A 13953-nucleotide genomic window follows, 5' to 3' on the forward strand; every position below is an offset into this window, starting at 1 on the left:
TAGAAAAATTTAAATAGTCTCTCAATTTATTTATTAGAGATGGAGGGGGAAGCATTAAGTAAATGTGACATATGGAAATCTTTAAATTACCTTGGTCGTAGAGCTGTCACTAGTAAAAAGACGTGAACTTCTTCGAGGCAGTGCGTTTGGGGGAGATGTGATAGTGGGGCTCAATACCTGAGGTGTTGTACTAAAAAAATGATAAAAGTAGACATTAAAAAAAAAAACCCAGCTTATGAGTACTACCTATTGTTTCAATTCAGATACATTAAAAAACACATTCATCATGTTTGTATTCTAAAGATGATGAGTTTGGTCGGTCCATTTGTCATCCCTCTATGAAAACTAAGAATCTAAAAGCTATCTGTATTACCATAAAATAATAAAGATTATAGCACAGAGCTTCACTCTATCTGAAATTGCTAATGTGAACTTAAAACAATCCACATAAAAACTGTAGATCAATAAATGATAAACACATCTATAAACTAATTCTCTCTAGCCCTCATTTGCAACCATAGCGAATTAGAGAAAAAAAGACAGTTGGACATGGATAGTCTACATGTGGGATATTTGCCAACAAATAAATACCACTAGAACAATTATTATTTCCTTATAAATTCAAACTACCACATCAAGGTTAATTCTGTTGAGAACTAAAGGAATCTAATAATTGCCTGGGTACATTTTTTTTTTAAATTTAAAAGGCAAACTCTAAGGTACAAGGATTCCATTCTTAGAAAGTGAGCAAACTTAAAACCTCAAGTTACCTGAGAGTGGGTCAGTCTATGGACTAAATGGTTTACAGTTTATGTGAAATCCCACTAGTTACCTGAATTTGCGTCAAAGAGGCTTCTAAGAATAAAAGAGACACTGACCAGTGAGTACAGAAAGCCCAGGCTGCTCTTACCTTTCCAAAAGACAGAATCTCAGTGTAGGTATTACAGCAAGTGAGGTCACTTAGGTTGATTTATTAATTTTATTTTATGATACATTTTTATATGTATTTTTAATTTTTATTTATTTTACTTTTTTAAAAGATTTATTTTAGAGAGAGAGAGCGGGGGGGGCAAAGGGAGGGGGAAGAGGGGGAGAGGGGGAGAGAGGGAGAGAGGGAGAGAGGGAGAGAGGGAGAGAGGGAGAGAGGGAGAGAGGGAGAGAGAGGGAGAGAGAGAGAGAGAGAGAGAGAGAGAGAGAGAGAGAGAGAGAGAGAGATCGAGTCTTAAGCAGACTCTTCACTGAGTGCGGAGCCCTACGTGGAGCTTGATCTCACGACCCTGAGATCACGACCTGAACTGAAACCAAGAGTCAGATGCTTAACTGACTGTGCCACCCAGGCGATCCGATACATTTTTTTTAAATTAGGATTTTATTATTTTTTTTTTTAATTTTTAAAAAAAGATTTTAGGGGCACCTGGGTGGCTCAGTCGTTAAGCGTCTGCCTTCGGCTTGGGTCATGATCCCAGGGTCCTGGGATCGAGCCCCACATCGGGCTCCCTGCTCCGCAGGAAGCCTGCTTCTCCCTCTCCCTCTGCCCCTGCTTGTGTTCCCTCTCTCACTGTCTCTCTCTCTCTCTTTCAGTCAAATAAATAAATAAAATCTTAAAAAAAAAAGATTTTATTTACTTATTTGTCAGAGAGAGAAAGAGCAAGAGAGAGAGAGCACAAGCAGGGGGAGTGGCAGGCTGAGGGAGAAGCAGGCTCCCCACCAAGTAAGGAGTCTGATACGGAACTCGATCCCAGGAGCCTGGGATCATGACCTGAGCCAAAGGAAGACACTTAACCGACAGAGCCACCCAGGCATCCCTAGGATTTTTTACTTATTTTTTTAAAAGAGATTTTATATATATATTTATTTGTCAGAGAGAAAGAGTGAGAGAGCGCAGAAGCAAGGGGAGTGGTAGGCAGAGGGAGAAACAGGCTCCCCACCAAGCAAGGAGCCTGATGCAGGACTTAATCCCAGGACCCTGGGATCATGACCTGAGTCAAAGACAGACACTTAACTGACTGAGCCACCCAGGTGTCCCCCTAGGATTTTTTTTCAGAGGAGATTAGGGTTCACAGCAAAATTGAGGGGAAGGTACAGAGAGATGTACCATATACCCCTGCCCCCAACATCCCCATTATCAACATGCCTCACCAGAGTGGGACATTTGTTATAGGTGATGGATCTACACTGATGTATTATAAAGTCGACAGTTTTATGATAGAGTTCACCCGTGGTTTTGTTCATTCTATAGGTATGTGTGAATATATAATGACATATATCCATCATGGTATCATAAAGAAAATTTTCACTGCCCTAATCCTGCGCGCTCTGCCTACTCATCCCTCCCCCCTCCAACCCCTGGCAACTACTGATCTTTTTTATTGTTTCCATAGTTTTGCCTTTTACAGAAGTTGATTCATTTTTAAAAGTACAATATTCTTTATTTGAACAACTATGTCATTTATGCTACAAATGTGAATTATATGTTGTCAAGAAAAGAGTTTGCCTGAGAAGTGGGAGGGAATAATTTCATCCATGGAGCAGTTTATAGGGAGGACAAGCCTGAGAAAAAATGCTGAGACTTCTTAAAAGCCAAGAAAAGTTGCAGGAGTATAACATGAATCTTGTGGGGGTAGAAGTAAAAATAATAGTAAGATGATTCTGGGGCTAGGAGGATGAAGAAGACAAACTCTTCCTAATCATAATTTTCATTATGGTTCTGTTAGCTCCGAAGGGTAATTTGACAAAAGAAAAAAATGTCCAAAGTCTGACAGGCATCAGAAAAATGAAGCAGGATACTGAGTGAGTTTGAAACATTGGTCGTAGCCATGAAATATACTCATCTCTTTATAACTTGCATCTTTTTAACTAGGAATTTGAGAATGAAAGGAATGTGCTCTAGAATCAGACTGTTGAGGTCTGAAATCAATTCTATCACTTATTACCTATGTGATTAAGTGCCAGTTATATTAAACACTTTTTTAAAAAGTTCTGGTAGGGGTGCCTGGGTGGTTCGGTCGGTTGAGTGTCTGCCTTTGGCTCGGGTGGTGATTTCGGGGTTCTGGGATCAAGCCCTGAGGCAGGCTCCCTGCTCAGCAGGGAGTCTGCTTCTGCCTCTCCCCTCCAAGCCCTGCTCATGCTCATTCTCACTCTCTCTCAATCTCAAATAAATAAAATAAAATCTTTAAGAAAAATAAAAAGTTTTTGTTAGTATCATTTTATGATTTCGTAATAAAATATGAATGCTAGTTATAAGAAGATGCCTTGGAAAGAATATAAAAATTATTTTTAGAGGTTAATATATGTAGAGAAAATGATAACATACAAACTTTTTGGGGAAATTTAGCTAAGAGAACTATGCTATTCTAATCAACTCTAAAAAAACAACTTTCTAAAAAAAAACAAAAACAGACTTCCACTGCCAATTGTAAATGTACAAGTAAAATGGACCAGATTTACTATCCCATCTTAAACAACTATTAACACTGAACAAACTATATTAAACGATGCTTTTCAGACTTTGGACAGCAAGCACATATGCCTGAGAATTCTGAGGACAGAGGGAAAGGGAACACAAACAGAACTCAGTGGTCTTCCTGTGTTGAGAAGAAAATGTTGAGACTTCCAGGAAGTGAAGGCAGCTAGAATATGAAGGTCAGAGTACTAGAAAGGGGAGAGCTACAAAGAAGGAGAGCTTCAGAGATCTGCTGGAAGTTTTCCTAGAATCTGCAGTTGAAACTGAGTAGTGCAACTGTTTGAGTGTGTTATAATAAAAAACTCATCTGGTCTTTGTCCTGAATTCTTGAGAAGCAGCTTCTAAATTTCTCTCTCTCTCTTTTTTTTTAAAGATTTTATTTATTTATTTGGCAGAGAGAGAGACAGCAAGAGAGGGAACACAAGCAGGGGGAGTGGGAGAGGGAGAAGATGCGGGGCTCAATCCCAGGACCCTGGGATCATGACCTGAGCTGAAGGCAGATGCTTAATACTGAGAAAACCAGGCGCCCACATGCTCGGAATTTCTCAAGCACTATGAGTGTTTTTGTTCTTCATGGTGGGCCCCTAAGACCACACCTGAGTTTATGCTGATGAAATGACTTGTGGTGGCCCTAGATAGGTTCAGAATACTGGGCTGGCCATGTTGGAAAGACCAACCAGTGATTAGACAGTTGAAGCTTTGAGCTGAGCTGGGTGTTAACAGCCTGACCTTCTCTAGGAAGGGGACAGCGGCTGGAGACTGAGTTAAATCACATGACCAATGACACAACCTATCATACCTATGTAATGTAACTCCAATAAAAACTTTGACTACCGGGGCACCTGGGTGACTCAGTCAGTTAAGTGGCTGCCTTGGGCTGCCGAGTCCTGCATTGGGCTCCCTGCTCAGCGGGGAGCCTGCTTCTCCCTCCCTCTCCCTCTGCCTGCCTCTCTGCCTCCTTGTGCTCTCTGTCAAATAAATAAATAAAATCTTAAAAAAAAAAAAAAAAAAAACACAAAAAACTTTGACTACCAAAACTCAGTTGAGCTTCCTGGTTGGCGAACACACAGATGCACTGGTGAGGTGACACGTCTCACCCAGGGGAAAGGACACAGAAGCTCTGTGTTCAGGACCCTCCCAGACCTCATCCTATGGGCCTCGTTTGTCTGGTCCTGACTGGTACCCTTTATAATAAAACTGTAAGTATAGAACTTTCCTAGATTCTATGAACTGTCCTAGCATATTAAACCTCAGGGGGTAGTAAGAACCCTCAAATTTGTAGGTAGTTGGTCAGAAGTGAAGGTGGCCCAGGGAACCCTTGAAATTGTAGTTGCTAAGTCAACAAGATTTGTTAAGTCTTGCTGGGGCTATGATCTTGCCTACAGAGTCTATGCTATGTCTGGGTAGTTAGTATCAGAACTTACTATAGTATTACAGTGAGGAAAACTACCTGAATCTAGAGAAAGAACTCTTGCAAAGGAGCTGGCAGAACAATTCTTGGAGCTCACCCTGGGCTGGGAGTAGCTCATATTTTCAATAGCCAGAATGAAGAAACATCATACTCAGCAGGTCACTGAGTACTGAAAGGATACTGCCTCGGTAGTGGGGCAAAATTAGTCTCAACTAAAGGCCACTCTTGTCCTACCCAACAAAACTTAAAAATCGAGACCTGAAATGAATAAACTGTTAACAAGTAACTGCCTCCCAGAATAAAACAGAAATATCTAAAAGAAGATAAAATAGTCCAGCACTCAACAACGTAAAATTTCCAACATTCACTGGCATAAAAACAACAACAAAACTAGGCATACAAAGAAGCAGGAAAATATAACTTATAGTGAAAAGAAAAAAAAATCAATAAAAAACAGATCCAGAAATAACACAGTAAGGACAGTAGACAAAATCATCAAAAGAGCTATTATAGATATATTCCATATGCTCAAAAAGGTAGAAGAAAGAATGGACATGTTAAAGGAGAGAACCAAATCAAACTTCTGGAGATAAAAAATAGCACATCTGAGATTAAAACTGTATCTACATTCTGGTGGGGGTCATAGCAGATTAGACACTGCAGAGGAAAAGATTAGTTAACCTGAAGACATAATAATAAACACTATCCAAAATGAAACAGGAAAAAGACTGGAAACAAAAGTGAACACAGTACTGAACTGTGAGGGACCACTTCTCGGTCTGATAAATACATACTCGGTGTCCCAGGAGGGAGAGGGGGGCAGGACCAGAAAAAATACTGGAAGAAATCACGGCCAGAAATTAACTAAATTTAATAAAAACTATGAAATCACAGATCCAAGAAGCTCAATCACTTTGGAGGCCAAGAAAGAGGAAAACTACATGACAGCACATCATGATCAAATGACTTAAAATCAGAAATCAGAGATAAAAAAATCATAAAACTATCAGAAAAGAGATACATTACATACACAGGAACAAAAAATGAGCAGGACAGACTTCTTGTCAGAAACAAAACAAACTAGAAGACAGTAGAACAACATCTTTAAAGAAAAAACTATGAACAAGAATTCTCTATCTAGTGAAAATATCTTTCAAAAACAAAACAAAGGTGAAATAAAAATCTCTTTCAGACATACAAAAGCTGAAAAAATTAATTACCAGCAGACTTGGACTATAAGAAATTTTAAGTCTTTCAAGATGAAGGAAAAGGATACCAAATTGAAATGTGAACCTATAGAAAGAAATAAAGAGCACCGGAAATAGTAAATACGTGGGTAAATACAAAATAGATTTTTTTCTTATTTTAAAAAATCTCTCTAGAAGATAACTGGCTATTTAAGGGAAAAACTATAACAATGCACAATCAGGCTTACACACATGTGAGGTAAAATCTATGACAACAATAGCATAAAGATGGGGAGAGGAGCATGAAAGCACACTATTATAAGGTTTTATACTATATATGATATGGTACAACATTATTTGAAGGTAGACTTTGATAAGTTAGAATACATACTATAAACACTTAAAACAGCCTCTAAAAAGACAAAATAAAGAGTAATTGTTAATAAGGCAATGTTATGGTTGAACTGTTTCCCCAAAAATATGCTGAAGCCCTAACCTCCACTACCTATGAATGTGACTTATTTGGATGCAGGCTCTTTGTCGATATAACCAAGTTAAGATGAGGTCATTAGGGTGAGCTCTAATTCAGTATGACTGATGTCCTCATAAGAGGGAAATCTGGATATAGAGACACACAGGGAAGATGACCATGTGGAGACAGAGGCACATATTGAGGTATGCTCCCACCAGCTAAGGATGCCTGGGGCTACCAGAAGCTAGAAGAGACAAGGAAGGATCTTCCCTTGGAAGCTTCAGAGGGAGTATGGCCCTGAATATACTTCTGTTGTTTTAAGCCATCCAGTTTGCAGTAACTTTGTTATGGCAACTGTAGGAAACTAAGATAGGCAATAAAGGAGATAAAATACAAAAACCCCCCACAAAATCATTAAAAATTGATGTTTATTAAAGTTAGTATAATTGTTTAGCTTAAATGAAATGTATAATTCCATAAATTATGTTTATATATTCTTTAACATTAGCATTTATTCAGCCTATATAATGGTGCTCTGCAGGAGGCCTCAGGTTTCTTCTCATAACTGAGCCCCAGGCAATCCCTGTCACCTGTCTGTGAGTTGGCACTCATGAGACTTGCCATCTTGGCATTTCAGAAATACTGAAGCCTTTTACATTAGTCAAAGTATATGTACATCTGTGTCTATTTTAAGACTTATGGTACATGTTCACTATTCTACAAGGAGACAGAGTTGTATCATTCTTTTAAAATATTAGCTATGATTTGTTTTTGAGTACTTGAACAGAAAAAAGAAACCCTACGTAACACCATTTCTGTGTGGCAGTGGATTATTTAAAGATTTACCAGAAGATTAATTTTATGATCTGTATATATAAGTGCATAACAGGGGAAGGGGAGAATGAAACCTATCTGTACTTGACCAATGAAGGTCATGTAATAAGAAGAAAATTATTTTGGAGGAGTGTTCAGAATATCTAGTTTAAACAAATTCATGAGGGAATTAGAATAAAATAAAAAGATCTTTTGGTTACCTTTGTCTTGATTTGTATTAAAATACTCAACTAAAAATTACATTAGTCTTTTCAGTAAGTTTGAAATTTTTTTTTTTTTAAAGATTTTTATTTTTTAAGTAATCTCTATACCCAGCATGGGACCCGAACTTACAACCCCAAGATCAAGAGTCACATGCTCTACCGACTGAGCCAGCCAGGCACCCCTAGAAATTTCTAATTTGACACATTCAAAATTTGTAATAGTCATTCTAGAATTCTTGGGAAAGTCAAAACCTGCCTAAAGTGAATAAAGTCATATTTTATAGCAAGAAAAGCCAACAATATCAAATAATGATACCATAATAAATACCTTGTTTGTGGGCCAGAACTTTGTGTTTGTGCAACAAGAATTGGGGTTACCTCTCGACTATTTCCACTTTGTGAGAAGACAGACTTTGTTCCAGTTTGGCCGATTCTGGCAACAGACTGTAAAACACAAAAAGTCTAAGGTTTGTGAATTATAAATTGCACTGAAAATGGTAAAAGACCCATGATGCTCCCACCTACATTTTCCCAATGCAAGATTTCATAATATATACTGTCATCTGAAAACACAAATTATTGTCATTATTAATGTGAATTAATATATTAGGATTAACATCGAACTATTTCCTCATTTTAACCTCAGCATTTTTTTTAAAAGATTTTATTTATTTATTTGGGAGAGAGTGAGCAAGAGAGAGCACAAGCCAGGGAAGTGGCAGAGGGAGAGGGAGAGGGAGGAGCAGACTCCCTGCCGAGCAGGGAGCCTGATGTGGGACTCCATCCCAGGACCCTGGGATCATGACCTGAGCTGAAGGTAGATGCTTAACCGACTGATCCACCCAGGTGCCCGCTTAACCTCAGTATTTTTATCTTTATACTATCCTTTCGTTTTTCACTTTAGTTTTTTTTTTTTTTTTTTAAGATTTTATTTATTTATTTGACAGACAGAGAGACAGCAAGAGAGGGAACACAAGCAGGGGGAGTGGGAGAGGGAGAAGCAGGCTTCCCGTGGAGGAGGGAGCCCAGTGCAGGGCTCGATCACAGGATCCCGGGATCATGACCTGAGCTGAAGGCAGACGCTTAACGACTGAGCCACCCAGGTGCCCCCTCACTTTAGGTTTTAAGGAAAGGCTCAAAATTCCTGAAAATTCGTAAAAAGCCAATAATTAAACATTTTCCAGGTGGAGCTAAGTGTTATAAGAATTTTAAGACAGCTACTACTTTTAAGATTTATGATCTAACCAGATTTATGATCTAATATAAAAAATAAATAATACAAGAAGATTTTATATCCCTTCTTTGACACTTAAAGATATTCTATAGTAGTTCAGAGGAATAAATTTTTTTAAATTACCTGATTATTTTCCATATTCTAAGCATTTTGCTCTTAGAATTAACATTTCTTTCTAGTGTGTTCAATTTTTCATTAATTGGGTTTCTGTTCCCGTGGAGGAGAAAAAAAGACTTCCTGCCCCTCTGCCTTCTAATTTATTACCTTACTTTTATTCATTTTCGTCACTTGGCTTCTTTATAAAATGATCTGTGACTGTTGCATCAGTGGATATTTTTATTTTTTTTACTACCAGATAATTTTCTTCAAAATTTATTACTTTTATAGCCATTGTACATAATTCTCAAACTTTATAATTATAATTAATAACTTTCTCACCAGATATGAAAGCCTTATTTTGTCCTTTCATGTATTCAACACCACTGCTCATGTCCTCCTTTTGAAACTGTGTATAACTTCCAAAATAGTACGGTATCTTATTTGTCTGAGCACTTCATTTGCAGGCCCTTCTTCCTTCCACTGTTTTAAATTAAGTATGCTCTGTGTTCCTTTGCTACTACCTTTTCCTAGGAGAGCCTGGCTATTTTGACAGCTTTAACTATTATTTCTATCACCAGGCCATATTCTTTCCTCTATGACTAACTATCCACTAAATATTTTCATCTAATTTACCACCACCTCGAAATAAAACTTTATAATCCTTCCTCTTCTTCCTTCCCCAAGTTGGAACCTCTACATTCACCCAAGGGACAAAACTTAAGAGTCAATTCTGTCCCTTCCTTATTTAACAAAGATCTATGTACTGCACACAACATTCAGTTTGATATTTTTAGTTGATACTGCATGCAGAACTACAAGTAGAGCTTTCCTCTGAATGTCTTATAGCAGGGTAAGAAGAGAACGGGGGCAGAAGAGGATGAGACAGCAAATGGCTTTACTGTTTGGGTACTGAAATCACCTACCCAGCACTGACTAACTTGTCCTTGATTGCTATGGCTTGCTGGTTTTGGCCTACTTCATCTGGCATGCTGATTACTATCCTACTATGCCTTCTTACAATTGTAATAAACTAATTTCCACAATTATACTTCAGGTAGCTGCCAACTCTTAAAAATGAGATTTAAAGTAATCCATATTCAGTACTTTGTGGCCTTTTTTTACTACTCTCAGAGTTTCTATCACTACTCATTAAGAAGCCATTATAGAAACAAAACTCTCTAGGAGGGTTTATATCAGTCATATACTAGTATGACTTACTTAGCTTCCATTTCTTAAACATCTATTAAGGATGGCAATACTCATTTTAAATACATAACCTAATTTAATTCTCACAGAAGGTAACCCTGTACCACAGACCTGTTTCAAGGAAATGGCACTCTGACCTTTAATGCCATAAATCTATAGAAAAGAACATTATTTAAAAAGTCTCAAGACTTGTTGCAGTATTTACTATAAAGATATTGTCAAATATTTTTTATTTTATTACACATTTATTATAAAGTTACTATACATCTATGAGAATCCGCCATAAAAAACTTTGTTATCAGAAATAGCTGGCTTTATGCAAGTCAATTTTTTTTCATGTTAATTAGTACACTTAAAAGATAAATACAGTCGGGACAAGTAAAACAATGGCAGGTGTAATTTCTGTTATTTATATTCAAAGTGATAGAAACCATCTTAATTTTGTTTAAAAAAGGGTAAATCAAAAGTAAAAATCTGAATGTTTATTTAGCTACATGCTAAAATAAACTATACTTGTAGGTTATAATTTTACATGGCCAAAGAACAACCAGCTTTATGTCTCCTACTATAACCAGCAGCTTATGACAATGATGACCTTCTTTTACATTTAGATCAACAACTCTAAGGCAATAGTGATTATATAAAATCAGATCTCTCTGAAATTGCCTTTAACAGATTGGAATTGTAAATAAATTTCTTTCATCAACATCAAAACTGCATTTTACATGGAAAATACCTTTTTTGAAGGGGCTCCAGTAGATGGCACGTCAATTACAGAAGATGTATTAGTGTAGTTTTGTAAATAGGATCCATCTCCAGGACTTGGGGTTTCTAATGGCAAAATCCCAAAACTGAGAAGAGGTTGAAATCAAGGTGTCAAAAAGTCATCAAGGCATATATAAAGCAGCAGTATACTTAAATTAGAAGGTCTAAAAGGAAGAGAATGGCAAATCAGTCTTGGGGGCAGTGAGGATCTGAGGGGCAGATTTAAAATAAGCTGTGAATGTAGACTATTCCACCCACCATAACTAAATTAAAAAGAAAAAAACCAAACAAGGAATTAAATTGAGCAACAACTACTGATCTCAGGAGATTTACTGGAAATGAAGAATGGCTTTGTAAAAGCAAAGATCCAAATGATCAAATTATTTAAAATTCTTGGAATTCACGGGATTTAGACACTGTTACAGAGACTGTCTCTAGAGACCACTGAATCCATCTGTGGATTCAGGGAGTTGTTGTAATTTCATGGTCATGCTATTTTAGTAACTCTCTGGCCCCGGGACCCAATTCATAGTGTCTGTTCTAACACATAATTTTTTATTTTGACACTTTTGGATAGTTATCCTCTGGGCTGGGTTCCTATATTTATACACATATATACTTCTAATAATTTGGACAAAATATTTCCTATTGATAGGTGTCAATCCTTCTTCCATGGTTTGGAAAACAGTACTTTAACAATAATCACTGCTGTAACTCTGATTATAACATAAGCATTCCAACATTTCAAAATGTTCACTGATATTCACTGACACACAGCCAAAAAGACAGTATCTTTTAACACATACACTAGCTGAAGAAGGCATATTTAAGAGTTTTACATTTTTCTCTAATATTTAATAATAAATTTTTATCACAGGTATTGTATCTCTTTTACTTCATTTTCTAAACAGAATAGGTCCATTATTGACTTACTAAATGCTTCCATTTCCATAATGATTTAAAAGTTGCTGTTCATATTAATTTATATTACTAATAATATGAATTATTATAGATCATTTACTATTATAGCATATTTTTTAAAGTATGTTTTGTTTGTCTTACCTTGGGGTTAATGGGCTAAGAGCAGCTGGTCCTCCTAATAAGCTTCGACCAGTTTTTGGTTTATTTTGAACCTGTTTAGATAATATGGAAGTTCCTGTTCCAAGAGGGACAGTATCTGGTGAAATTACAGCTGAGTCAATATAAGACACTGAGGAATCTGTATTCAAGGAGTACTTTGAATTGGAAGATTCTAAATTCAGTCTGTTTAATTCCTGAAACAGAAAATTTCTACCATGTCATTTATGATACATTATTTAGGTCATTCTTTCCTGTTTTTCATAATCTTTGAACACTAGCATATGATACACTTACAATTGTGTCCTGGGGTGTTTCTGTAAGAACAGTCTCAGGCTGTCTGTGAGATAAACTATGATTAGATACTAGTGTTGTACATGAGCTGGGCAGACAGTTGCTAAAGTTCTGTAAAGATGTTAATTTAAATGTTTGGTCAGGATCTGGCTTTTCACCTGTAAAGGGAAAAAAAAAATGTATGCCTTTGAGGAAATGAGGATTAATATCTTTTTTCAAGTATGCACAAATTAGTGGAAATAAGGCCTTATCCAGTGTTTTAAAGTTCTCCTGTTTCAGCTAATCAAATTTACCTACAAAAGTCCATCTATCAATTTATTATAAAAATTTACCCCTCAGATAAAGCTATAAATTTAGAAATTAAATGGAACTACAATAACACTGATTTTAAATATAATAAATCATCGGAAGATGAAGACTTCTGTGTTTCTTTTAAAGCAGAAAGCACCTAGATCTCACTTTCCTCAAAGTAAGGAGTGATGGTCGAGAGCTGAAACCCAATAGACAGTAAAGTTTTAAGCACTTCCATGTATACATACACAGTTTAAAAATGATCATTCATGCATCCTAGAGCACATATACCAAGGCACTCTTTCCCCATACTGTCCAGGTCTTATTTACATTAACGGTTTCTGCTCCCGGCATTCTATTAATATCTTTCCTTACCTAGAAAGCTAGTGTTATACTCACAATACAATTCATTCTAGAGAACACAAGGCCACATCATTCCTTAAACATGATTCTATTACCTTAATTCTTGTTCTCAATTTTAACAGCCTTTAGCTTTGAAAAATATTTTTCTTGTGAATGATTTGTATCACTTTCCAAAAATTGAGGAGGAGGAAAAAAAAAGTAGGGGAACTCTCCCCTAGCTGCCTCTACAAACCTACCTATTTCACATAATGATTCAAAGGGGGACCAGAGGAAAGGATTTAAACTAAGGCTCTTTTGGTAACATTCTGATCCTTTGGCAAGCCGATCTGTCTTGCTGTAAAGACAAACAAAGAGATTAGACAAGCTACACAACCCAAAACATTATAAATTTTTGATACAAAAATTAGGTACTGTTATATATGTATTGGCAATACATATATAAGTTCTGAGAGTATTCTTCTTGACAAGTCCCTAAATTACCAATTTCCCCTTCTTACCATTCTCCAACCTCTATTATTTAAGGCAGTTCAAATCAAAAGTCTGGTGAAAGCAAGGAGAATATGAATTGAAAGGAATGTTACCTTAATAAACTATCAATGCCTTCTTCAATATTATAATTGCTTTTAATTTCCTGTCAAATACTAGAATTACTGAAGGAGAGATGGGTAATATCCAAATATTTCAGTCTTATTCTTAATTTTTAATGTAATATCCCAGTGGTAATTTTGAAAGTGACTTAAATGCTCCAAATATAGCATATTTAAATAATCAGATCTTCTAATGAAGTAGAGGTGGTGGCTTTTTTTTTTTTTTAAAGATTTTATATTTAAGTAATCTCTACACCCAACGTGGGACTCGAACTCACAACTCTGAGATCAAGAGTTGCATGCTCTACTGACTTAAAACCAGCCAGGTGCCCCGAGGTGACAGCTCCTAATGAAAAAAGTTTCCCAAAGAATTGGGGTGAAAGATTATTTAGATGGTACTGGGAAGAAACCAGTTAATCTAAGAACCAGACTTATTATTGGTTGTGTCCTAAACATAGAAGTCTCAT

The 13953-nt window shown here is 36.5% G+C and overlaps 1 protein-coding gene across 9 annotated transcripts in view; it reads right to left on the reverse strand.

Annotated features, from left to right (window-relative positions):
- The window catches only part of CDC27 (cell division cycle 27), a 73686-nt gene that overhangs the window by 29255 nt on the left and 30478 nt on the right, over nt 1–13953 (reverse strand). For 5 of the 9 annotated variants that reach the window (XM_027625164.2, XM_027625168.2, XM_027625169.2 and 2 more), the window contains exons 5-10: nt 13136–13233; nt 12249–12403; nt 11937–12148; nt 10846–10960; nt 7899–8032; nt 91–190 (exon numbers count right to left, since the gene is read on the reverse strand). In XM_027625164.2, coding sequence (XP_027480965.1) covers nt 91–190; nt 7899–8032; nt 10846–10960; nt 11937–12148; nt 12249–12403; nt 13136–13233 — 814 coding nt within the window. The remainder of the gene's footprint in view (nt 1–90; nt 191–7898; nt 8033–10845; nt 10961–11936; nt 12149–12248; nt 12404–13135; nt 13234–13953) is intronic. The other 4 variants (XM_027625171.2, XM_027625166.2, XM_027625170.2 and 1 more) reach the window with 1 other exon arrangement.

The sequence above is a fragment of the Zalophus californianus genome, chromosome 16, assembly GCF_009762305.2.
Source record: "Zalophus californianus isolate mZalCal1 chromosome 16, mZalCal1.pri.v2, whole genome shotgun sequence".
Lineage (NCBI taxonomy): Eukaryota > Metazoa > Chordata > Mammalia > Carnivora > Otariidae > Zalophus > Zalophus californianus.